The sequence below is a fragment of the Lepidochelys kempii genome, chromosome 15 (assembly GCF_965140265.1).
Source record: "Lepidochelys kempii isolate rLepKem1 chromosome 15, rLepKem1.hap2, whole genome shotgun sequence".
In the NCBI taxonomy this organism is placed as follows: domain Eukaryota; kingdom Metazoa; phylum Chordata; order Testudines; family Cheloniidae; genus Lepidochelys; species Lepidochelys kempii.
Window position 1 is genome coordinate 11,608,280 of NC_133270.1, and position 23,882 is coordinate 11,632,161.

General features: G+C 44.3%; 1 protein-coding gene across 1 annotated transcript in view; it reads left to right on the forward strand.

Moving 5' to 3' along the window:
• The window catches only part of SFI1 (SFI1 centrin binding protein), a 50,941-nt gene that overhangs the window by 15,576 nt on the left and 11,483 nt on the right, over positions 1 to 23,882 (forward strand). Inside the window, 15 exon segments of the mRNA XM_073313094.1 lie at positions 1,770 to 1,862; positions 2,626 to 2,723; positions 3,457 to 3,523; positions 4,166 to 4,296; positions 5,765 to 5,846; positions 6,083 to 6,261; positions 6,508 to 6,583; positions 10,458 to 10,553; positions 10,990 to 11,066; positions 12,863 to 12,965; positions 13,495 to 13,591; positions 16,116 to 16,276; positions 16,752 to 16,826; positions 18,316 to 18,390; positions 18,765 to 18,941. Coding sequence (XP_073169195.1) covers positions 1,770 to 1,862; positions 2,626 to 2,723; positions 3,457 to 3,523; positions 4,166 to 4,296; positions 5,765 to 5,846; positions 6,083 to 6,261; positions 6,508 to 6,583; positions 10,458 to 10,553; positions 10,990 to 11,066; positions 12,863 to 12,965; positions 13,495 to 13,591; positions 16,116 to 16,276; positions 16,752 to 16,826; positions 18,316 to 18,390; positions 18,765 to 18,941 — 1,587 coding nt within the window.

Consider the following 23,882-nt stretch of genomic DNA (forward strand, 5'->3'; position numbering starts at 1 on the left):
AGAACCTCACCCACCCATTCCTGTAATAGACCCATAACCTCTGACTGAGTTACTGAAGTCCTCAAATCATAATTTAAAGACTTCAAGTAACAGAGACTCCACCACTTACATTCGTTTACACCTTAAAGTGACCCATGCTGCAGAGGAAGGCAAAACCCCCCCAGGGTCTCTGTCAGTCTGATTCAGGGGAAAATTCCTTCCCGACCCCAAATATGGTGATCAATTAGACCCTGAGCTTATGGGCAAGACCCACCAGCCAGACACCTGGGAAATAATTCTCTGTAGTAACTCAGAAGCCTCCCCATCTAGTGTCCCATTGGAGATATTTGCTGCTAGCAGTTGCAGATTGGCGACATACCATTGTAGGCAGTCTCATCATACCATGCCTTCTATAAACATAGCAAGCTCAGTCTTGAAGGCAGTTAGATTTTTTGCCACCATTGCTTCCCTTGCAAGTCTTTTCCAGAACATCACTCCTCTGATGGTTAGAAACCTTCTTCTAATTTCAAACCTAAATTTGATGGCCAGTGATATCCATTTGTTCTTGTGTCCAAATTGGCGCTTAACTTTAATAAGATAGAGGACTGACACTCATATCTTGATGGGAAATCTCATCTGAGATGTCTTTCCAGTCAAGAGCAAATCAAGTTATTGTTCCAATCAAGAAGCAAATTAACTCAGACCAGTTGGTCCCTTGTGTGCTCCCTGGTCCCTTCACTCTGAAATAGCATCTTCCCCTTTTTATTTTAGTGATTTTTCTCACCTTTGCTACTTATGCAGGAGGATTACTGCCCCAGTGCCATGAGGATAAATGGCTTTGTTCCTTTTTACACTGGTGTGCTACAGGAGTCAATGTCTGTACTTCCTGTACTCGCCTCTTGAAGGCTGAAAACCTTCCCTCTGTGATAATGCCATCATGTGCCAGCCACCTGTATGAGAGCCTATAAATGTCTCTTCCACTTGGGGAGGGATAGGAGTTAGTCTTTTTTTTCTTTATCCTTAAAAGCACGCCCACTTACCAACATAAATAAATTCCTTATCTCTGGCATTCACAGGGCCTCTGGCTTGTTGGAGCAGATGATATTCTATAGTGTGAGGCAGTGTTGAGCATCAAAACAATGACCCTAAGGCCAATGAGATTATATTTTGGAAATAGCAATAGTAGTGTAACAGGAAGTGCTGGCCCTTTAAGTCAGGGTACAGTCTCAGCACATAATTCTTCCCAGTTCAGCCCAGAATTGAGGCATTCTGGGATTTGTAGTTCAGAGAGACCATAAGAGTTAAGAGGTCAGTAAAGAGCTGGGAGAGGGGAGAGCAGTATTTAAGATCCCCTTTCCCAGTACAGAGAGATCTTGGGAAAGGACAGGTTGTGAGCCTCCCCTGCTTCAGGAGCAAGTTGGGGGTCTCCAGTCAGAGACGGAGACAGGGAAAGGGCAGGGCCTATTGATCTCTCCATTGAGAGAGGGTGTGGGAAGGGGCCTTGGCAGTAATTGCTGACAGAGCAAGGGAGAGAGCTGGATGACTCAAAAGAAACCCTAGGAAGGGGGAGGTTTTTAATTTAGCTGGAGAGCTAAACTCTCCAACCAGGGGGAGGGAAACTGAAGCTCGGCTCTGTATCCATGACAAGGCAGTAAGGCTGACCATTACAAGTAGCAACAAAGCTGGATTCTGTTGGAACAGTTGGTCCCAAGGGAAATTGGCTCCTCGCTGCTTGGTTATTCAGGCTACACAGTGAATGGTAAGTAAAATTCTGCTGATTGTTTTCTCAGCGCTTTGGGTTTAATGCCTTGCGGAAGAACATTATAAATGCTCGTCTCCAGCAAATGAGAAGAAATTTGGCTCATCGGCAGCATCAAGTAATGGTGGGTTTAATTTGTGTTATGCTGTGTTTATGTGAGACCTTTCCCTGATCCTTCCCACCTTCTCACACCTGTTCCTATGAAAAAAGAAAAGGAGTACTTGTGGCACCTTAGAGACTAACCAATTTATTTGAGCATAAGCTTTCATGAATGAAAGCTTATGCTCAAATAAATTGGTTAGTCTCTAAGGTGCCACAAGTACTCCTTTTCTTTTTGCGAATACAGACTAACACGGTTGCTACTCTGAAACCTGTTCCTATGAAGTGTTCTCTAGTCAGTTGCATTGTTCCCTTGCTACCAGCAGTTTCAGAAAATATCTCCTGTGTAAGTCTAGGGTCAGTCACAGACATACTGGCCTAGTTATGTGTTGTCATAAGCCCCATTGCGAACCTCTTTGTAGCCAAGAAGATTTATAGTCTCTGTATGTAGGGAACAATTGGCTGTAACCTTGTGACAAGGAGAGTGAAGTGATTCAAATAAGCTCAGCAGAGCACACATTATAGCAGCACCTGGATGTAGCAACATTTCTATTTTCAATTTTTTGAGGACTCCTAGATCTATATTAAAGACATTCAGAGCTGGAAGAAAACGGAATTGTATCAGGCTCACGTGGTTTTTAGACTGTTTTGTTTTGTATAGCAGTACAATGTACTTTAAGGAACTCTCCCTTCAGAATGCTGTATTAGCAGAACATCTGCGTCGTCATTCTTTTGGATTCCCCTGCTCTTGTTACCTGAGTTTTTCTATCTCTGCTGTTTTGCTCCAGTTGCTGCAGAGCTTCTGGAATCGCTGGAAGTGTCGGTTAGAACAGGAGGAGGAAGAGCATCAGTGGTCCCTGACACTAGCAGCTCGCAACCACTACAGGTACTTCAGGGACATGTATTTTTAGATGCAATTAAGGGGCTGGAACTTACTAGCTCTTGGTTCTGGTTTTAAATCTGGTAATGATTTGATGCGTGAGATCATCCTTGCACATTATGAAGAGTGGTCTAGCTCTGGACCATACCTCATTTGAGAAACATGGGGGGGGAAATTGATATTGGTACGCCATGAGCCTTGTCTAGGTTTGCTTATTTAAAAAAAAATCTCCCACCAGTGGTGGGAGTACTAGTGTAGACATGGCACAGGCAGTTTTGCCACCAGGTTGCATAGACCTGCACTGAGCAGGGTTAGAAAACAGGGTGGTAAAACATCTTCCCTCTCTACATGAGTGCTACCACCGTGGGAGCCTAAAGTGGGAGAGATCATTTTTTGGGCAGGTGTTGTTAACTACCATAGAGGCTAAATTCCTCTTTAATCCCAGTGAAGATACCTATTTCAGGGTTGAGTGCATAATTATGAAGCAATAGAAGAAACTCTTGCAATTGTACCTGCCTAGATTGTGTTTTTAGATAAATATGTAACTTGCCTTTCTTTTGGTGGGGTGGGAGGAATCTGTGTGGCATTCTTAAAGCACTTTAAGGTAACACAATTATTTTCTGATAGAGACTTACTGTTCAGGACACTAAGTTATATGTAGTTGTCCAGGTCCCAAGCTGCTCTTTCAAATAGAGGGAGGCTGTTTGCTGAATAGTTGGGTTTTATTTTTTTATTTCAGGGTAGCGCTTCTGCACAAGTCTGTCAGGTTGTGGTTAAGGAATGCCAAGTGGAGAAGACACAGGCAGGTATGGAGTATTTGTCATGTTTAAGTAGCTCTTACATGAGATTCAACCCAAATGATTCTAAAAGCCGGAGGATGAAGGTTGGGTGAATGTGCCAGTCATTTCTGTGGTGCAGCAGATTCATAGGATAAAATCATGTTCTCTCTGATCAATAGCTTGTTGAAAGAATTGTACATCAGCCAGTCAGAGCACTTCTCTGGGAACCAAAGCATGCTAATGTTGGCTGCTGGAGTTTCTAGGAAGGACAGGAAGCCCTGATTAGTTGATTTATGATCATCATTACTATTATTGTTTAGTTTCCAGTAGTGCCCACACTGTAAGCCTTGTTTAGAAATATTACTTTGTTCTGAGTGAAGCCTCCAGAATGAGCTGGAACTGTTGAGCTAGTTGGGTGGAATTGCTTTTCCACTTCCTTCCCTGTGAGAAGTGTGGAGTAAAGTTTTATGAATCATAGACTATCAGGGTTGGAAGGGACCTCAGGAGATCATCTAGTCCAACCACCTGCATAAAGACTAGAAACAAACCCCAAAAGCTAACACTTGTATGTTAAGTAGGATAGGTTAGTTCAGATGGCCTTGTTGTGGTAGTCCCTTGGGAAGGGAGCACTGTTCTGAAATGAAACCAAGCCTGTCATTTGCTTTTTAGATTCAATATGCCAAAGCTGACAGTCACTATGGAAGAGTGATCTTGCCTGTCACCTTCCAGGCCTGGAAGAGGTTTAAGAACTATCAGCGCTGGTGGAGAGAGATGAAGGAAACGTCATCATGCTTTCATAGGTACAGTGGATTGTTCTTATGGACTGACTTTAAAAAGAGTATGTGCATTGGGCTGCAGCAACCAGTGCCTGTGTAACTAAGAGTAAAATGTGTTGTATAATCCATTTAGGTCACCTCATGAAAACAAAAGGTGACTTCCTGGAACCTGTCGTTCTTCAATAGTTGCCTCTGCGCCTTCCCACATGTTGTTCCCTTACATCTTGACACCAAGAGTTACAGAATCCCACAGGTGGGAATGCACAGAGGCCCTTGAAGAAATAGTAATGTTCCTTTGGACAACAGAAAGAATCTGGCTGTTGAAAGGCAGTGTGATCTAGTGAATTGAGATGAGACAGAGGCAGGAACCCATGATGTCTCATTTTTGGCTCTGACACTGACTTGGAGCTTGTCTGCACATAAACTGGAACCAGTGCAACTGGAATCACATTGTTTGCAATTCACACCTTTGTTTACTTTGATGTAACTTTGGGCATGTGCACTCTGCATTGGTTTAAAGCTAGTTTACATCATTTCAGTTTGCTCCTGTTATTTACTAGGGACAATATTTACCATGGGCAATCTAAACTGCTATAAGCCAAGTTTAAACTAGTGCAGTGTCCATGCAAATTTATACTCATTTTAACTAAATCACAACATCACAGCTTTAGTTAAACCGGAGCAACTTCTGTGTATAGACAACTCCCAAATGTATAACTTAAGTGAGTAAAAATCAGTGTTGGTCACAGTGAAATAAGTATCCAGCTGCAGACTTGCACTAAAATAACTAAACTCCAACCAATGTAGGTATTCTGGTTCCAGTTTCTGTATAGATAAGTCCTTGCATTGTCGCCTTGGCATGTCACTAATGGCTTTCCTTCTCCAGAGGAGCTCAGCTCCCCCCTCTCCCACTGAAATAAACAGAAGCCGTGGGTGCTTATCACCTCTGAAAATTAGGACACTAACTTGTCCCTCAGTTTCCCCACCTGTAAAGTAGGGATAATGAAATTACTAGCCTACTTCACTGGGGTGTAGTGGTGGTTGGTTAATGGTTTGTACAGTGGGTTGAGGATATAAAATGCTATATTTATTCAGTACATTGTTATCATCTTTTCACTTCTGTAATGATAGGGGAAAAAACTGAGAACAAATATTACTCTTTGTGCATTCTAATCTTCTAAAGTCTCTAATCTTCTAATCTTTTAAAATCTTAAAAGAGATTTTAAAAGAACTTTTGTGGGCTCTTATTGTTTGCATGAATTCAGTCCTGACTCTGAGCTGGCAGGGGTGTGATGCAACTAAACTTAAGCATCGCTTCAGTTTTCTGATTAGAAAGCACATGACGAAGCACAGCTATAAAATCAAAGCAACGGCATAACAAATGGTTTCAATTTGGACAGATTGGCATGGTCATCAGAGCCCATAAGGCCAGTCCCTTAGATGTCAGACAGGATTAATTGGTTCCACTGACATTCTTCATTCTTGCTTGCAGAGAATTGTTGATGAGACAGGTATTTGACACGTGGTGGCTGAGTGCATGTCAGCAGCGAGAGAACCGGATGAGAGAGAGAATGGTAAATGCAGCACTTTCCCTTGGACTTCACCAAGGGGATAGATGGAACAGTTTCCTGATCACCTCCTGTGAACATGAGCAGCACAAGATGGGCTTGCACCAATTGCTATTCCACTTGAGTGGTTGGGGACCACATGAGACAATTTCCTGTGCCCATCACCACCTCTGAGGAAGCTTGCCCTGCTGCTCATTACAGACCACATCATGAGTTCCCCAATTTTCTCCTGTCTGTTGCAGGCCATTCTTCACTTTAAGCAGCAGGTACTGGTTTGTTTCTGGTGCTCCTGGCGCAGGAGAACAGTGGTGTGTTTGGAGGAGCGAGAGAGCACGGCTCTTGCCCGTGATCATTACTGCCACCTGCTGCTGTGGAAGACTTTCCATCTCTGGAAGAAGAACGTTCAGGAGATCAGATCAGAGTAAGAGGCAGCTTAAAACGGAGACTGATCCTGATTCAGTCTCAAAATTGGCCCCTTTCACAAAGGAGTTTCTTATTCACGCCAATACTGACCCTGCACGTGTTTTAGAAGCTGTTAGCGCATCCTAAATGTTTACATATTTAATAAATGTACTTTCCCAGCACAATAGCAAATGTGGATTCAGGCTTGGTGCTAGAGAAACATAATAGGTCTGGGTCAGTAAGGTCTGGTCTGTTTTTCCTTTAGGAGGATCAAGGAGATGAAAGCTGTTAGGTTTCACTATTCAAAGTGCCTGCAGTGGTCTTGGAGCAAGTGGAGAAAGGTGAGAATCCGAGCAGGTAGAGAGTTCTCAATCCTCCTCTATTTATCGATTACCTATGCTCATCATTTAGCTGCTTAACAGACACCATATTAAAGGCATTGTTTGGTCATAATGCTAGTTAATCTTGGGCTACTCTAACCAAAGACTGCTCTCTCCAAGGCGGGGTAAAACACTGCAATAAGGGGTAGTGTGTGGGAAGGTGCGAGGGAGTTCTTTGTTTGTCCTGCATTGCTCCACTGCTCACAGAGGTGGGGAGGGCAGGACTGTCACTCAGGGGTGTTACCCAGACAGTGGTTTTGGGACTATTACATGAATGCGTGTGTGAAGGCTTCCCCAACCATTACACTCTCTGTGCTTCCCAGAGCATCATTTAAGTGCTCCAGTGCCTGAGGGGAACTCCTAGGAAATACCACACACTGTTCTCAGGAAGAAGAAAAGGAGGACTTGTGGCACCTTAGAGACTAACCAATTTATTTGAGCATAAGCTTTCGTGAGCTACAGCTCACTTCATCGGATGCATTCAGTGGAAAATACAGTGGGGAGGTTTTTATTAAATAACCCTTTTTAGAAAGAAGACAGTTAAATATTATACCAATCTCTCTAGATTTGTGATAATTGGTATCTGCATGAAACATTATCCCCAGTTCACAGAACCTTCTGGTAACCTTCTGATTGTAACAGTTCTTCTCATCTCTTGTGAATGGGATATTAGCAAAAACCATGTCCGCTGCTGTTTCAACCAGCCTGACTCCAATAAAGACTGTTACTCCAAGGGGACCCTGGTGCACCCTGTACAGGAGCCTAGTGCTCTCTCACTGCTACAACCATTCTAGGACAATACACACTGCTGGCTGGAAGTAGCAGCCCAATTAGCATGCACCAGGTACATTGAGTGGGAAAGGGTCAGATCATCATCCTCATGGCAAATCCCAAAGGCTCATGGGCTACTTGCAAATTGAGTGCCACCTGGATCAATCTCTGATAAGGTGCTTAAGGTGGTCTGATTAAATTTATGTCCATCACTGGCAATCATGTAATGCCACCAAAGCTTTTGGTGCCACAGGATTGCCGGCCTTGTAGCGGCATTCCTTGGTACACGCACCACAACATTTTTTGCTTTTTCATTCCTATAATATGTGCAAAGCAAGAAAGCCACCAAAACCAAACCAGTGCTGATGAAGGTGGTTGCTGGGTTCAGCATTGAATATCCTAGTTTCTGATCTTGTCCTGCCACTTGATATGGAGCAGCTGACTGAGACAGTAAGAATTGATGATGTTTGGCATATCAGCCTCAGAGATAATAGCCTTTTCCCAGAATATAAGGATTTGCTGATCAAGTGGTTGGAGAAGCAGGGCTGTCAGACCTGTGTTGCTGAGGGTCACAGGCGGGAGTGGGGTTTCTGTTGTCTTGTTAACTGCATTTCCTATTAGAGCTAGTCTCTGGCACCAAAGTAAGCCATAAGGAAGTCAGAGATCTGAGTGTTCTTCATGTGAGGGGAACAAAGTCAACACTGCACTTCCCTTCTTTTGAACAATCTGATTGCAGGGTCCCTTTTCCCTAAATTACCCTTATATTATGAAATAAATCCTGTCATCTGAGTACTCTGCAGCTCCATTGTTAATGCTAATGAGGTGTATCTCATACGTCCTGGGGGGAGGGCTGGACCTTTAATTTATTAGGGCTCTGCCCTACATATGCCTTGTCATTAGATCACAGTATTAGATTTACATTTGGTTTAAATCTTTAAAAAAGGGAAGAAGGAGGATTCTGGGAACTACAGGCCAGTCAGCCTCACCTCAGTCCCTGGAAAAATCATGGAGCAGGTCCTCAAAGAATCAATCCTGATGCACTTGCATGAGGGGAAAGTGATCAGGAACAGCCAGCATGGATTCACCAAGGGAAGGTCATGCCTGACTAATCTAATCGCCTTTTATGATGAGATTACTGGTTCTGTGGATGAAGGGAAAGCAGTGGATGTATTGTTTCTTGACTTTAGCAAAGCTTTTGACACGGTCTCCCACAGTATTCTTGTCAGCAAGTTAAGGAAGTATGGGCTGGATGAATGCACTATAAGGTGGGTAGAAAGCTGGCTAGATTGTCGGGCTCAACGGGTAGTGATCAATGGCTCCATGTCTAGTTGGCAGCCGGTATCAAGTGGAGTGCCCCAAGGGTCGGTCCTGGGGCCGGTTTTGTTCAATATCTTCATAAATGATCTGGAGGATGGTGTGGATTGCACTCTCAGCAAATTTGCGGATGATACTAAACTGGGAGGAGTGGTAGATACGCTGGAGGGGAGGGATATGATACAGAAGGACCTAGACAAATTGGAGGATTGGGCCAAAAGAAATCTGATGAGGTTCAATAAGGATAAGTGCAGGGTCCTGCACTTAGGATGGAAGAATCCAATGCACCGCTACAGACTAGGGACTGAATGGCTAGGCAGCAGTTCTGCAGAAAAGGACCTAGGGGTGACAGTGGACGAGAAGCTGGATATGAGTCAGCAGTGTGCCTTTGTTGCCAAGAAGGCCAGTAGCATTTTGGGATGTATAAGTAGGGGCATAGCGAGCAGATCGAGGGACGTGATCGTTCCCCTCTATTCGACATTGGTGAGGCCTGATGTGGAGTACTGTGTCCAGTTTTGGGCCCCACACTACAAGAAGGATGTGGATAAATTGGAGAGAGTCCAGCGAAGGGCAACAAAAATGATTAGGGGACTGGAACACATGACTTATGAGGAGAGGCTGAGGGAGCTGGGATTGTTTAGCCTGCAGAAGAGAAGAATGAGGGGGGATTGGATAGCTGCTTTCAACTACCTGAAAGGGGGTTCCAAAGAGGATGGCTCTAGACTGTTCTCAATGGTAGCAGATGACAGAACGAGGAGTAGTGGTCTCAAGTTGCAGTGGGGGAGGTTTAGATTGGATATTAGGAAAAACTTTTTCGCTAGGAGGGTGGTGAAACACTGGAATGCGTTACCTAGGGAGGTGGTAGAATCTCCTTCCTTAGAGGTTTTTAAGGTCAGGCTTGACAAAGCCCTGGCTGGGGTGATTTAACTGGGAATTGGTCCTGCTTCGAGCGGGGGGTTGGACTAGATGACCTTCAGGGGTCCCTTCCAACCCTGATATTCTATGATTCTATGGTGGTTGGGTGATGAGACCAGGCATCATGTGACAGTAGTCTGTAGCTTCCTATGAGAGATTCTCTGTCAGAGAGAAGGTTGGGGCTAGGAAAGGCCATGGGGAAGTTTCTCCAGAGATAAGCAGAGTCTGGAGTAGGCCTGGCAGAGCTCTCCTGCTCAGGGGAATCCGAGAGTGAACTGGGATCTGAAGCCCCAATACAAGGGTAACTGGGAGACAGACCATCAGGGAAGTGCCCTCAGTGGATCTAGAGGGGACCAGGGTCAAAGAGGAGGAGGGGAAGGAATCTCCATACTAGCCATAGGGAAAGGCCTGACTGAAGTGACCTGCAGTGACAGGTGGGAGCAGATGCTGTAAGGGGAACAACAGTCTTGAGAAGAAGACACTTGAGGAAATACCATGCAGCAGAACCTGTGTTTTGGAATGAGCAGTTGAGCCCAGCAAAGGGCTTAAGAAACTGGAGTGGGGGACAGTGTGGGTCTGGTTTCAGGTGAGATTGGAACTGTTTTAATAGACGAGCCTCCAAGAAGGGGCGTTGTTTAACTTGCACAAGAGCCCAGGGGACAGTTTGAGAACCTGAAGGGGGAAACTGAGGCAGCAGGGTCTGGTGCCAGTTCAGGTAAGACCCTGTTATGCTGCTCTATAGGAGTGATGCTTCCTTGGAGGTTGGGGATTGTAGGCGGGTAACTCTTCTTCTCTTTCGCTTCCCACACAGTCTGATTTTCTTTTTTGCTTGTAGTATGTGGGACATCAGTCTAAGAAGTGGAAGACATTGGTGCAAGCAGACATGTATTATCAGCACTCACTGCTGGCCAGGGTCTTGGCTGCCTGGAAGGTAGGAGGATTATGTTTGTTTTGTTTCTCAAGCTTGCTGTGTCTGCACCCTCCACCCTGAGGAGGGAATGCCATATCTGCATTTGTGTTTGACTTTAGAACCCACACAGAGTATAAGGCCTGATGCTGCTACCGCTCCTGGAGTGTCTCCCTTGAGCTCCATTGGTGGAATCCTGTGTTTCTGGAGTACACGGGTCCGAGGTCTGACTTGTGTGGCTGTATATATGTAGATAGCTGCCAGTTACTCAGGATGGCAAAACCCATGTTGCTAATGTATAATTGCTATTGACAGTAACAAGAGAAGTGCTAAACTCTGGTGGCTGCAGCTTCTGCATCTGCTCCTGGACAGCTGCTGCTGAGAGTTCCCCAGAAAACTCCTCACCATAGTGTTCCTAACAGCTGGGGGAAGTCTCACTTCAGCACTGCTTTCTTTGCAGAGTTATCAGCAAAACATACAGTGCATTCTACGCCAAGTCGATGAAAAGGAGGAGGAGCATAACAGGGCACTGTTGCGGTAAGCCTGTCTCTCTCCGTGCAACTCTAGAAAGAAGGAGTTGCCCCAGGCCTCCTTGACTGACACATTCACTAATCCCTGAGCTTTTGACACTGAGAACTAACTCTCCCTTGCTTCACTGTTTTTCTGCATCTCAGCCGAACTAAAAGGAATGGAAACATTCTCATTGGACTGGATGCTGGCCGTGACCTTCTTGTGGATACTCACGTAGTGAGCCACCTCACTACCACCTGCTTTTAGCATGCGGAAACCTTGCCTGTGCCTCTCAAGGGTCAGCTGCCCAGCTCCATGGGCAACATGAACACTCCCTTCTAGGCTCCACCAGCCCCTCTGTCTCTCTACAGGCTAGCAATGGGTGCACTCCAACCCTTGAGCCCTCTAATTGTCTCCCCGGTATGTCCAGCCCCTGGTGCACTGTACACTCACAGTATTGACAGATTTGCTGCTTCCAACGAAACAGTAAACCTCAGTTTATCAGTTCCACCTCAGATCACCGCTCCTCTGAACACACTAGCACTTAGATATGTTTATAGTAAAAACAAGTGTACGTTTATTTAACAAAGCATAGAGACTGAAATAATAGTAAGTAGAAGTATTGGAAACAAATGGTTATGTATGAACTAAAATCATAACGTTCTAGATGTTAGAGTTAATTAACTAGATGCTCTAATGTCTTGTAGAGTAACGCTTATCCTTGCAGTGCTTCACAGCCAGGTTGGCTGTGACCTTCCTTTCATGACACACACTGTCAGCTTGCCTCCTAGGGAAGGAACTAGTGTATTCCCCCCACCCCCAAACACATACCAGTCCCATCCTTTGTCTTTATTCATGAACAGGACCACCTCTTCTCCCCACTGTTTGTTTCATCTTGTACATTTCCTTTCTTGTAGATTTCACAATCTCTTCTTTTGCCTGTGGCTCAGTATGCAAATAGGCATAGAGTGTGAGGCATACAGTATACAAATGACCAGGCAGGGAGATAAGTGTCTGCTGCCTCCTGCCTGAAAGGAACATCTCCGAGTTATGTCACCTCCTGGTGCCTTAACTCAAGATCTTAAGAACATTATTTTCAGTAGAGATACATAACTCCTTAAATATTATCCTTACATAAGTTTTGCAATGACGACCAGAGCGCTATTGGCTCTCAGTAGAGCTTTCATATGACACCATTTGATGAGCTATTGTGCATATATCCCAGCAGATCCCTCTTTGTGCCAGTTGGCATCAAGAAATCCCTGGATGACTTTGCCCATTATGCATCAATCTTTTAAAACATCTTTTGTCCAGTTTCAAAGCCTTCTCCTTATGGCAGAACTGTTCTTGTGGTGCCTGCTGGAGCCACAACTCGGAACAAACGTAGGATCAGACCCCAATAAACATACTGGCTGGTAAACTACATCCTGCCCTTGCAGTGGATGGGCTCTGCTATGAACTTAAAGTGATGGTGCGCTTGGGGCAGATATAGTTTGTCTTGTTTCTTACAGGTGGTAGGCCCAGGAAGGGCATTGGTCACCCTGCATTAATTGCAGTCACTTCAGTTTTTTGTACCAACTGGGAAATGTGTTTTGCTGCTGTTTTGTCAGTGCCTGGCTGCACTTGTGGGCATGATGTCAGGTGCTTGGCTATGTTTAAGACACTAGAAACAAAGGTGGGTTTGTGGATGCAGCAATTTTTTTGGGTTCCTCTCCATGAATGGAAAGGTGCCAAAGGTCGAGCCAGCTTCCAAGAGGTGGGGAAAAGTATGTGGTGAAAATCACTCTTGATCTCTAGGTTTTTGTTTCCCACTTTGTCCTTAGACAGGTGCTGAGTATCTGGAGAGAAAATACTGTTGCCCTTGTGGGTGAAGCTAAGAAAGCTGTACAGGCAGAACTGCACTACAGGAGATCAACTCTCTCAAAGGTGGGATCTGCGTAGGGGACTTGGAGGCTATTTTAGCAAGGAAGTAGAACCAGTCTAGGCAGGAGTCACTTCAGGGAATAGTACAGTAGTACTTAGTCGGGGGAAGCTTACAGCTTCCCGTAGGAGGCACTACAAAGAAGGATGCAGAAGCCGGGGAACTCGCTGCTCTGAGTCCCAGCCTATCTCAGCAGGAGTCTCTGCAGGCACTGGCTGTGAGGGAGTCCACAGCTTTTCGCTATCCCATTTCCCGGAAGGGAATAGCATGGCAGCTTTGTCTGTGTGGAGGAAAACACCTTCAAGAAATGCAAAGGGGATACGGGTCAAATGGCTGCTCTTAGAAACCCTGCTCTGGGGGCACAGAATTTCCATTAGTGGCGGGTTTTCTCACACCTGCTGCAGTTGGCTTGTGTGATGGGGTGACAGGGTGTGTTTGTGATACTGGTAATGTGGGGCACATGACTTCAATTCTAACCTCCAGAGAGTACTGCTGTATTAGTTTGTATCCTGTCTCTCTGCTCTAACTCCCTAGGTGCTACTCCAGTGGAGGGACACTACCTGTTTGCGAGTGTACTGCCGGCAGCAGAAGGCAGCAGCTCTGAGGCAGGCCAGGAGGTGTTTGGATATGGGTGAGCCTCGGGGATGAGGAGTGTAAAGCACTCTCCAAAGGACCTGGTCACTGTGTTAGAGCAGCGTGTGGCTTTGTTGCATGAATTCTGACACTAATTCATTGGTGTGTGAATCAGAGAAGCACACATCTCTGTAAGGCAACTCATCTCTGCATAGATGAGATGAACTGGCTCTGCCATGAGGACTGTGTGGTAGTGACGTTCTACAGGGTTTCCTGCAGTATAATGTGTGTTTATGGGTTGACTAGCTGTGTACAAATTAAGAAATCCTTCCTAGGGTAGGAGGGATGGCCTACTGGATAGGGCATTGGCCCAGGATTCAAGCAGTTTGCCACAGGCTTTTTGTATGATCTTGGGCCAGTCACTAAATCAGCCCTGAGCATCAGTTCTTCATCTGTAAAATACTTGTAACACTTCCTCCTCACAGGGGTGTTGTCAAGATAAAATCCATTAATGATTGTGAGAAGCTCAAATAATACAGTGATGAGGGCCATACAAATACCAAGAGGTTCAGGCAAATCTTGATTAAAAGTAGGCCTGTTGATTAATCGCAGTTAACTTACGTGATTAGCTCAAAAAATTAATCACGATTAAAAAAATTATATTGATTTAAATTACAACACAGAATACAAAGTGTACAGTGCTCACTTTATATTATTATTTTATTACAAATATTTGCACTGTAAAAATGATAAAAGAAATAATATTTTTCAGTTCACCTCATACAAGTACCATAATGCAATCTCTGTATCATGAAAGTGCAACTTACAAATGTAGAATTTTTTTGTTACATAACTGCACTCAAGAACAAAGCAATGTAAAACTTTAGAGCCTACAAGACCTCTCAGTCCTACTTCTTGTTCAGCCAATCACTAAGACAAACAAATTTGTTTACCTTTACGGGAGATAATGCTGCCCACTTCTTATTTACAATGTCACCTGAAAGTGAGAACAGGCGTTCGCATGGCACTTTTGTAGCTGGCATTGCAAGGTATTTATGTGCCAAATCTGCTAAACATTCATATGCCCCTTCATGCTTCAGCTACCATTCCAGAGGACGTGCTTCCACGCTGATGATGCTGTTTAAAAAATAAATGTGTTAATTACATTTTAACTGAACTCCTTGGGGGAGAATAGAATGTCTCCTGGTCTGTTTTACCTACATTCTGCCATGTATTTCGTATTATAGCAGTCTTGGATGATGACTCAGCACGTGTTGTTCGTTTTAAGAACACTTTCACTGCAGATTTATCAAAACGCAAAGAAGGTACCAATGTGATGTTTCTAAAGATAGCTACAGCATTCGACCCAAGGTTTAAGAATGTGAAGTGCTTTCCAAATTCTGAGAGGGACGAGGTGTAGAGCATGCTTTCAGAAATCTTAAAAGAGCAACACTTGGATGCAGACACTACAGAACCCAAAACACCAAAAAAGAAAATCAACCTTCTGCTGGTAGCATCTGACTCAGATGATGAAAGTGAACATGCGTTGGTCTGCACTGCTTTGGATCGTTATCGAGCAGAACCCATCATCTGCATGGACGTATGTCCACTGGAATGGTGGTTGAAGCATGAAGGGACATATGAATCTTTAGCACATCAGACACATAAATATCTTGCAATGCTGGCTACAACAGTGCCATGAGAACATCTGTTCTAACTTTCAGGTGACATTGTAAACAAGAAGGGAGCAGCAGTATCTCCTGTCAATGTAAACAAACTTGTTTGTCTGAGTGACTGGCTGAAGAAGAAGTAGGACTGAGTGAACTCGTAGGCTCTAACGTTTTACATTGTTTTATTTTTGATTGCAGTTTTTATTTTTTTTACATAATTCTACATTTATAAGTTCAACTTCCATGATAAAGAGATTGCATTACAGTACTTGTATGAGGTGAATTGAAAAACACTATTTCTTTTGGTTTTTATAGCAGAAATATTTGTAATCAAAAATAATAATATAAAGGGAGCACTGTACACTTTATATTCTGGGTTGTAACTGAAATCAATATATTTGAAAATGAAGAAAACATCCAGAAATATTTAAATAAATGGTATTTTGTTGTTTAACAGTGCGAATAATCACCATTAATTTTTTTAATTGCTTGACAGCCCTAATTAAAAGTAACTAGAATTAATAATGCTTTCCATCCAAGACTCACGGAATCCTTCATACGTTTGTGACTTAATGTCACAGTCCCCCTTCCCCTCCCCCTTACAGGAGGGAGGTGGTATTATCCCCATTTTCCAGGTGAGGAAACTGAGGCACAGAAAGGTCAAGTTACTTGTCTAAGGTCACAACTAAAGTTGTTGGCAGAGCTGGAAAGATATTGCAGGTCTCCTGACTCCCCATACTATGCCTTCACCACAAGACCATCCTTCCTTCCAGGTGAAATACTATAGTAGGCACTGAGAAATAATTGTCATACAAACCTGGAGACTAAAGAGCTGATTTCTTGGGTGTTCCTGACTGAGATAGAAATGGGCATTCTGCTGGTTCCTTGGTTCATGTCTTCTTCTCTTAACAGTGTATTTACGGGCCACGTTTCTTCACTGGAAGGAATTCACCACAAGGTCCTTGGTGCTGAGAGTCCAGCTAGACACTGCAGCTCAGCACCACCAGAGGCAACTGCTGCGAGAGTGCCTGATAAAGTGGAAGCAGTACCATCTGCAGTGCATAAGGAAGATGGTAAGAAAGAGCAGGGAACATGGGAGGTGAAAGCTCTAGTCTGAAGGAGAAAGCCCTCTCCACAGCAGATGCCCCTCTAGAGGAGCACTTTCATAGACAGAGTTCATTTCCGCTGTCTAAGCTGGAGAGCAGTGGGAGCCTTGTGTAACATGGAGGAGTGGCATCTCTGTGAATCACCTGTCACAGCAAAAAATCCTCGAGAGAAGGGGGTGGAGAGCATTCTCATTTGGGAGGGGAGATTGGGAAGGGCTGGGATTGCCCTATGTGGGCTGTTGGTGAGGGAAATCCTTGCTGGGCTCAGGCATATTTGCTGAAGGATGGACTGTTGAGCGCTGTCATATTGATGATGTCTGGCTGTCATTAATGCTAATGAAAGGTGACTATGGGTGGGGTCCATGTTCTGCTTTCCTGCCAGCTGGCCCAGATAAGTGGTGTGTGTCTGTCAGTGTGACTTATTATGCTGATTCCCTGACAGCTCCTGCAGAGACGGGGAGGCCAGCTGATGGCTCAGAGACTCTGCTTTACCTTCTTTTCTTGCTGGAAGAGACAGGTGAGGAACTATCCCACAGAGACAGGCACTGAGCCTCCTGCTGGTCCTGTCCAACTTTCTCCTTCAGACTCCATCTGCTGCACTGAAATACAGAGGGGGGAGTGTCATAAATATAAAGGGAAGGGTAAACCCCTTTGAAACCCTTCCTGGCCAGGGGAAAGCTCCTCTCACCTGTAAAGGGTTAAGAAGCTAAAGGTAACCTCGCTGGCACCTGACCAAAATGACCAATGAGGAGACAAGATACTTTCAAATGCTGGGAGGAGGGGGAGAAACAAAGGGTCTGTGTGTCTGTCTATATGCTGGTTTTCTGCCGGGAATAGACCAGTAATGGAGTCTTAGAACTTTTAGTAAGTAATCTAGCTAGGTATGTGTTAGATTATGATTTCTTTAAATGGCTGAGAAAAGAATTGTGCTGAATAGAATAACTATTTCTGTCTGTGTATCTTTTTTGTAACTTAAGGTTTTGCCTAGAGGGGTTCTCTATGTTTTTGAATCTAATTACCCTGTAAGGTAATTACCATCCTGATTTTACAGGGGGGATTTCTTTATTTCTATTTACTTCTATTTCTATTAAAAATCTTCTTGTAAGAAAACGGAATGCTTTTTCATTGTTCTCAGATCCAAGGGTTTGGGTCTGTAGTCACCTAGGCAAATTGGTGACGCTTTTTACCAAACCTTGTCCAGAAAGTGGGGAGCAAGGTTTTGGGAAGTATTTTGGGGGGAAAGACGTGTCCAAACAGCTCTTCCCCAGTCACCAGTATTTGTTTGGTGGTGGTAGCGGCCAATCCAAGGACAAAGGGTGGAATATTTTGTACCTTGGGGAAGTTTTGACCTAAGCTGGTAAAGATAAGCTTAGGAGGTTTTTCATGCAGGTCCCCACATCTGTACCCTAGAGTTCAGAGTGGGGGAGGAACCTTGACAGGGAGTAAGGAAGCTTGTATCCTTATATCATCTTATATCAAGCTTATATCATCTGGGCTGGTGGCTCCATTAGCATGAGGTACACCCATTCCTGTGGCCTTAGGGTAACCCTCTCAGCCTAAAGAAAAGGGATGGAGTTCAGTGAAATCCCCATCACCCACATGCACTGGGTGTCTGTGTCAGGTTGCAGTGTGCAAGGGTGGGCAGTGTTAAAAGAAAAAGCCACCCCCAATGAATGATATTCAGCAGCTCTTTCTTGTGGCCAGTGGAAATGTCTTTGCGTGACGGGAGGCAGCCCTGCAGGCTAAAGATTTAATCCTTTTGCTTTCAAAACTGAAAGGTAATGCCTTTCAGCCGCTCCATAGGCGGGGCCTTTCCTTGAGCTTATGTGCAGTATGTGTGACCCTTACGAAGGAGTAGAAGGCACAGGGAGCTGATGCATTCTCCCACTACAATCTCCATCACCTCCGTAAATCACATCACTATTTCATCTGCTGGGATCTCTGGGATATAGCACATAAATGCCTATCCACTGAACCAGGCGCTGTGTGATTTGTTTTGCCAACAGCTGGCGCAGAAGCAATGGGATCGGCAGGAGACAGTGCGGGCACTGTGGCATTGGTCACTTTCGCTGAAGGGGAAGGTAAGGTGTGTATAATGTGCACTTCGGGATCTGCACTGTGTATGCATATGGGGTCAGCTCTACTGGGCAGATGGGCCAGGGAGCACCTTCCCCTCTTTGTTTCATCCTCAGAGCTCCCTGTGCTGCTCTGAGGTTCTGGATATCTTGGGTCCCTGGCTCTGATAAAAACTATTGGCCTGAGACTCCTCTGTCTAACTCCAGCTCATTTCCTCACCCCATCCCCCAATCCTTTAGAACAGAAACTAGCCATGATACATATCTGGATGTTACTGTCCTGTGAAGGTACTTGTGGTCTGCAGGGGGAGTTTTTGGTGCCTAGGAGTAACTCTTGTAGCTGTGCTCTTGCAACTTGCTGTACCTTCTCTTTACTGCAGGTGTTTGATGCCTGGCTGGGGTTTGCCCGGGAGCAGCAGCGGAAGAAAGGCCGCATTGAAAAAGCTGTAGCGGTTTACCGTGCTGGCCTGTTGAAGGAGGGTGTGACCCAAATCCTGACATACATGACTGGCATGAAACAGTTCCGGGGGCAGCTTCAAGCCCAGCACCAGCTGAAGGTAAACAAGACTCACATCATTGCTCTGTCCTGGGCACTACACCTGCCCTGAAAGGAGGTGGGATTTCAGGTTTTAAGTTCATTGCTTCTCTGATCTAGAGGTATCACTCTGTCCTCGTCGCTCAGCAGACCTCATTGTCCCTCAGCGGGGTCTGTAATGCTTCAGACAGGTGCTGCTAGGTAGGAGATTGAAGTCCAGGACCTCCATGGTAGCATTCTCTGAAATGCTTCCAGTTCCATGCGCAGGGCCACTTAGGCAGAACTGCTGGGTCTCAGTGCGTGGATGAGACAATGGTGTAGGGAGAAGGGGTTTAGATTTATTAGGAACTGAGGAAATTTTTGGGAAAGGGGGAGCATATACAGGAAGGATGGGCTCTACCTTCACCAAAATGGAACCAGATTGCTGGCACTTAACATTAAAAAGGTCATAGAGCAGTTTTTAAACTAAAGGCTGGGGGAAAGCTGGCAGGTGCATAGGAGCATGTGGTTCAGACAGAGACATCTCTTGGGGTAGGATCTATTAATGGAGATTCTCTGTGTCCTGTAAGGAGGAGAGGATGGGGACAATGATAAAATACAGGTAGGATCTGATGAGAAACAGTCAAACGAAAAGGAGTTCCATTCAATTACAGCTAAAAAGTGATTAGTTATTAAAGTGCTTATATACAAATGCTAGAAGTCTAAATAATGAGATGGGTGAACTAGAGTGCCTTGTATTAAATGAGGATATTGATATAATAGGGTAATACCAGGGTACAAAATATATCGGAAGGACAGAACAGGTCGTGCTGGTGGGGGAGTGGCATTATATGTGAAAGAAAGCGTAGAATCCAATGAGTTAAAAATCGTAAATGAATCAAACTGTACCATAGAATCTCTATGGATAGAAATCCATGTTCTAACAATAAGACTATAGCGGTAGGGATATATTACCAACCACCTGACCAGGACGGTGATAGTGACTGTGAAATGCTCAGGGAGATTAGAGAGGCTATAAAAATAAAAAAAAAACTCAATAATAATGGGGGATTTCAACTATCCCCATATTGACTGTGTTACGAATTATACCTGGTAGGACACGCACACAACTGCTACGAATTACACCTGGTAGGACACTCACACAAATGCTACGAATTACACCTGGTAGGACACGCACACAAATGCTGCAAATTATACCTGATAGGTCATGCACAGTTCGAATCTAGGCTGAGGCACATAAACAAAGTCCACAACTGCAGAATTCCCAAAAGACACTAAGTTTATTACGCTCGAGCTTGGTGCCCCCCTGCTAGCCAGGAGAGGACTCCGAATACAGATTATACAAAGGTTATATACTTTTTAGCAAAGCATGTTGCCCTCGTGCATCGGAAACCTTAGCCAATAAACAAACCCTTTTCTTATCTACCACCTATCCCTGCTTGGTGCATTCCTTGTGCTAAACTAGTATGTTAATTACACAGCATGGTCCTAAAGCCATGCATCAGTAACTTTTATTATCAGGATGGGAGGCCTCACATCAAAGGCCAGGAGATAGGGAGTTTAGGGACTGACAAAGAACAGATACTGGAGTCAAGGCAGGCTGGAGACAAGGAGGAGGATTTTCACAGGAATGCAGTAGCTAAGGAACACGGCTACTGGTGCTTGATGTGCTTGTTTTTGGAAAATGGTGGGCCCCAAACCAAAATGGAGTCACATGTGCTAATTTTTTCTTAACAACTGGGTACATGTCACCTCAGGACAGGATGCAGAGAGAAACCTTAAGTGACTGCTTCTTGGAACAGCTAGTCTTGGAACCCACAAGGGGAGAGGCAATTCTTAATTTAGTCCTAAGTGGAGCACAGGATCTGGTCCAAGACATGAATATAGCTGGACTGTTTGGTAATAGCAACCATAATATAATTAAATGTAATATACCTGTGTTGGGGAAAACACCACAGCAGCCCAACACTGTAGTATTTAATTTCAGAAAGGGGGACTATGCAAAAATGAGGAAGTTAGTTAAGCAGAAATTAAAAGGTGCAGCACCAAAAGTGAAATCCCTGCAAGCTGCATGGAAACTTTTTAGAGACATCATAATAGAGGCTCAACTTAAATGCATACCCAAATTAAAAAACATAGTAAGAGAACCAAAAAAGTGCCACTGTGGCTAACCAACAAAGTAAAAGAAGCAGTGAAAGACAAAAAGGCATCCTTTAAAAAGTGGAAGTTAAATCCTGGTGAGGAAAATAGAAAGGAGCATAAACACTGGCAAATGAAGTGTAAAAATACAGTTAGGAAGGCCAAAAAAGTATTTGAGGAACAGTTAGCCAAAGACTCAAAAAGTAATAGCAACATTTTTTTTTAAGTACATCAGAATCAAGAAGCCTGCTAAACAACCAGTGGGGCCACTGGACGATCGAGATGCTAAAGGAGCACTCAAGGATGTTAAGAGCATTGCGGAGAAACTAAAAATTCTTTGCATCGGCCTTCACGGATGAAGATGTGAGGGAGATTCCCAAACCTGAGCCATTCTTTTTAGGTGGCAAATCTGAGGAACTGTCCCAGATTGAGGTGTCATTAGAGGAGGTTTTGGAACAAATTGGTAAACTAAACAGTAATAAGTCACCAGGACGAGATGGCATTCACCCAAGAGTTCTGAAGGAACTCAAATGTGAAATTGCAGAACTACTAACTGTAGCTTGTAACCTATCATTTATGTCAGCTTCTGTACCAAATGACTGGAGGATAGCTAATGTGACACCAATTTTTAAAAAGGGCTCCAGAGGTCATCCCGGCAATTACAGACTGGTAAGCCTGACTTCAATACCGGGCAAACTGGTTGACACAATGGTAAAGAAGAAAATTGTCAGACACATAGATTAACATAATTTGTTGGGGAAGAGTCAACATGGTTTTTATAAAGGAAAATCACGCCTCACCAATCTACTAGAATTCTTTGAGGGGCTCAACAAGTATGTGGACAAAGAGGATCCAATGGATATAGTGTACTTAGATTTTCAGAAAGCCTTTGACAAGGTCCCTCACCAAAGGCTCTTAAGCAAAGTAAGCTGTCATGGGATAAGAGGGAAAGTCCTCTCATGGATTGGTAACTAGTTAAAAGATAGGAAACAAAGGGTAGGAATAAATGGTTAGTTTTCAGAATGGAGAGAGGTAATAATGATGTCCCCGGAGGGTCTGTACTGGGTCTACTCTTAGTTAACATATTCATAAATGATCTGGAAAAAGGGATCACTTTTGTGAGGTGGCAAAATTTGCAGATGATACAAAACTACTCGAGATAAGATCCAGGCAGACTGCGAAGGGCTACAAAACTGGGTGACTGGGGGCAACAACATGGCAGATGAAATTCAGTGCTGATAAATGCAAAGTAGTACACACTGGAAAACATAATCCCAACTATACATATAAAATGATGGGGTCTAAATAAGCTGTTACCCCTCAAGAAAGAGATCTTGGAGTCATTGTAGGTAGTTCTCTGAAAACATCCGCTCAGTCTGCAGCAGCAGTCAAAAATGCGAACGGAATGTTGGGCATCATTAAGAAAGGGATAGATAATAAGACCTAAAATATCATATCGCCTCTATTTAAATCCATAGTACGTCCACATCTTGAATACTGCATGCAGATGTGGTCGCCCCATCTCAAAAAAGATATATTGGAATTGGAAAAGAATTCAGGAAAGGGCAACAAAAATTATTAGGGGTATGGAACGGCTTCTGTATGAGGAGAGATTAATAGCACTGGGACTTTTCAGCTTGGAAAAGAGATGACTAAGGAGGGATATGATAGAGGTTCATAAAATCATGGCTGGTGTGGAGAAAGTAAATAAGGAAGTGTTATTCACTCCTCCTCATAACACAAGGACTAAGGGTCACCAAATGAAATTAATAGGCAGCAGGTTTAAAACAAACAAAAGGAAGTATTTTTTCACAAATGCACAGTCAACTTGTGGAACTCCTTGCCAGAGAATGTGAAGGCCAAAGAACTAGATAAGTTAATGGAGGATAGGTCCATCAATGGCTTTTAGTCAGGATGGGCAGGGTTGGTGTCCCTAGCCTCTGTTTGCCAAAAGCTGGGAATGGGCGACAGGGAATGGATCACTTGATGTTTACCTGTTCTGTTCATTCCCTCTGGGGCACCTGGCACTAGCCACTGTCGGAAGACAGGATACTAGGCTAGATGGACCTTTGATCTGACCCCGTATGGCCGTTCTTATGTTCACCTGGGAACCTTTCTTAGAGGCCACTTTGAAAATGACCAACACCTGCCCAGTAGTTACTCACAGGGCACAGCGAGGTGAGAGCTCTGCCTGCCTGCCAGGATCATTGTGTTGTGGGAGGCTGCATTAGTATAAAGCATTTTGGATACCTGGGAAGATGCTGCATCAAACCTAGTTCTAGTCTGTTCTTCACTAGACTCCTTCCAACGTGATGGTTATGCTACAACTGCACAAAGGGAGTCTGGAAATGCCACTGAGTCCTGGGTCTGTGTTGGTTGGGAGCAGAATAGCTCTAGGAAGCTGAAAGCCCCATTGTGTTAGAAAATGGTTTTAAAAACAAAAATCCATGGAAAGGATAGGAAAAAGTTGGTACCAACGTAAAATATTTGTGGCTGCAGGGACCATAGTACCTGCAGCTACTTTGGGAATGAAGCCTAGTGTAAGGGAAGGTCCCCTGCTCCTGTCCCTGGCCAGGCTTCCCTGCCTGCTCCTAGTTTTCAAGATAGAGGGGGTCATACTCCTCTGTGCTAATGTGTGGTCTGTTTCACTGGTTTTGGTGCCACTGAGATGGCTGATAATTGTCTATACTGGAGCACAACAGGACCAGGACCAGGATCATGATTCCAGCACCAAGAACTGATAGACTCTAATGCCAGAAAGTCTCCTCATGATCATCTAGTCCAGGGGTGGTCAAACCTTGGCTCGTGAGCCACAAGTGGCTCT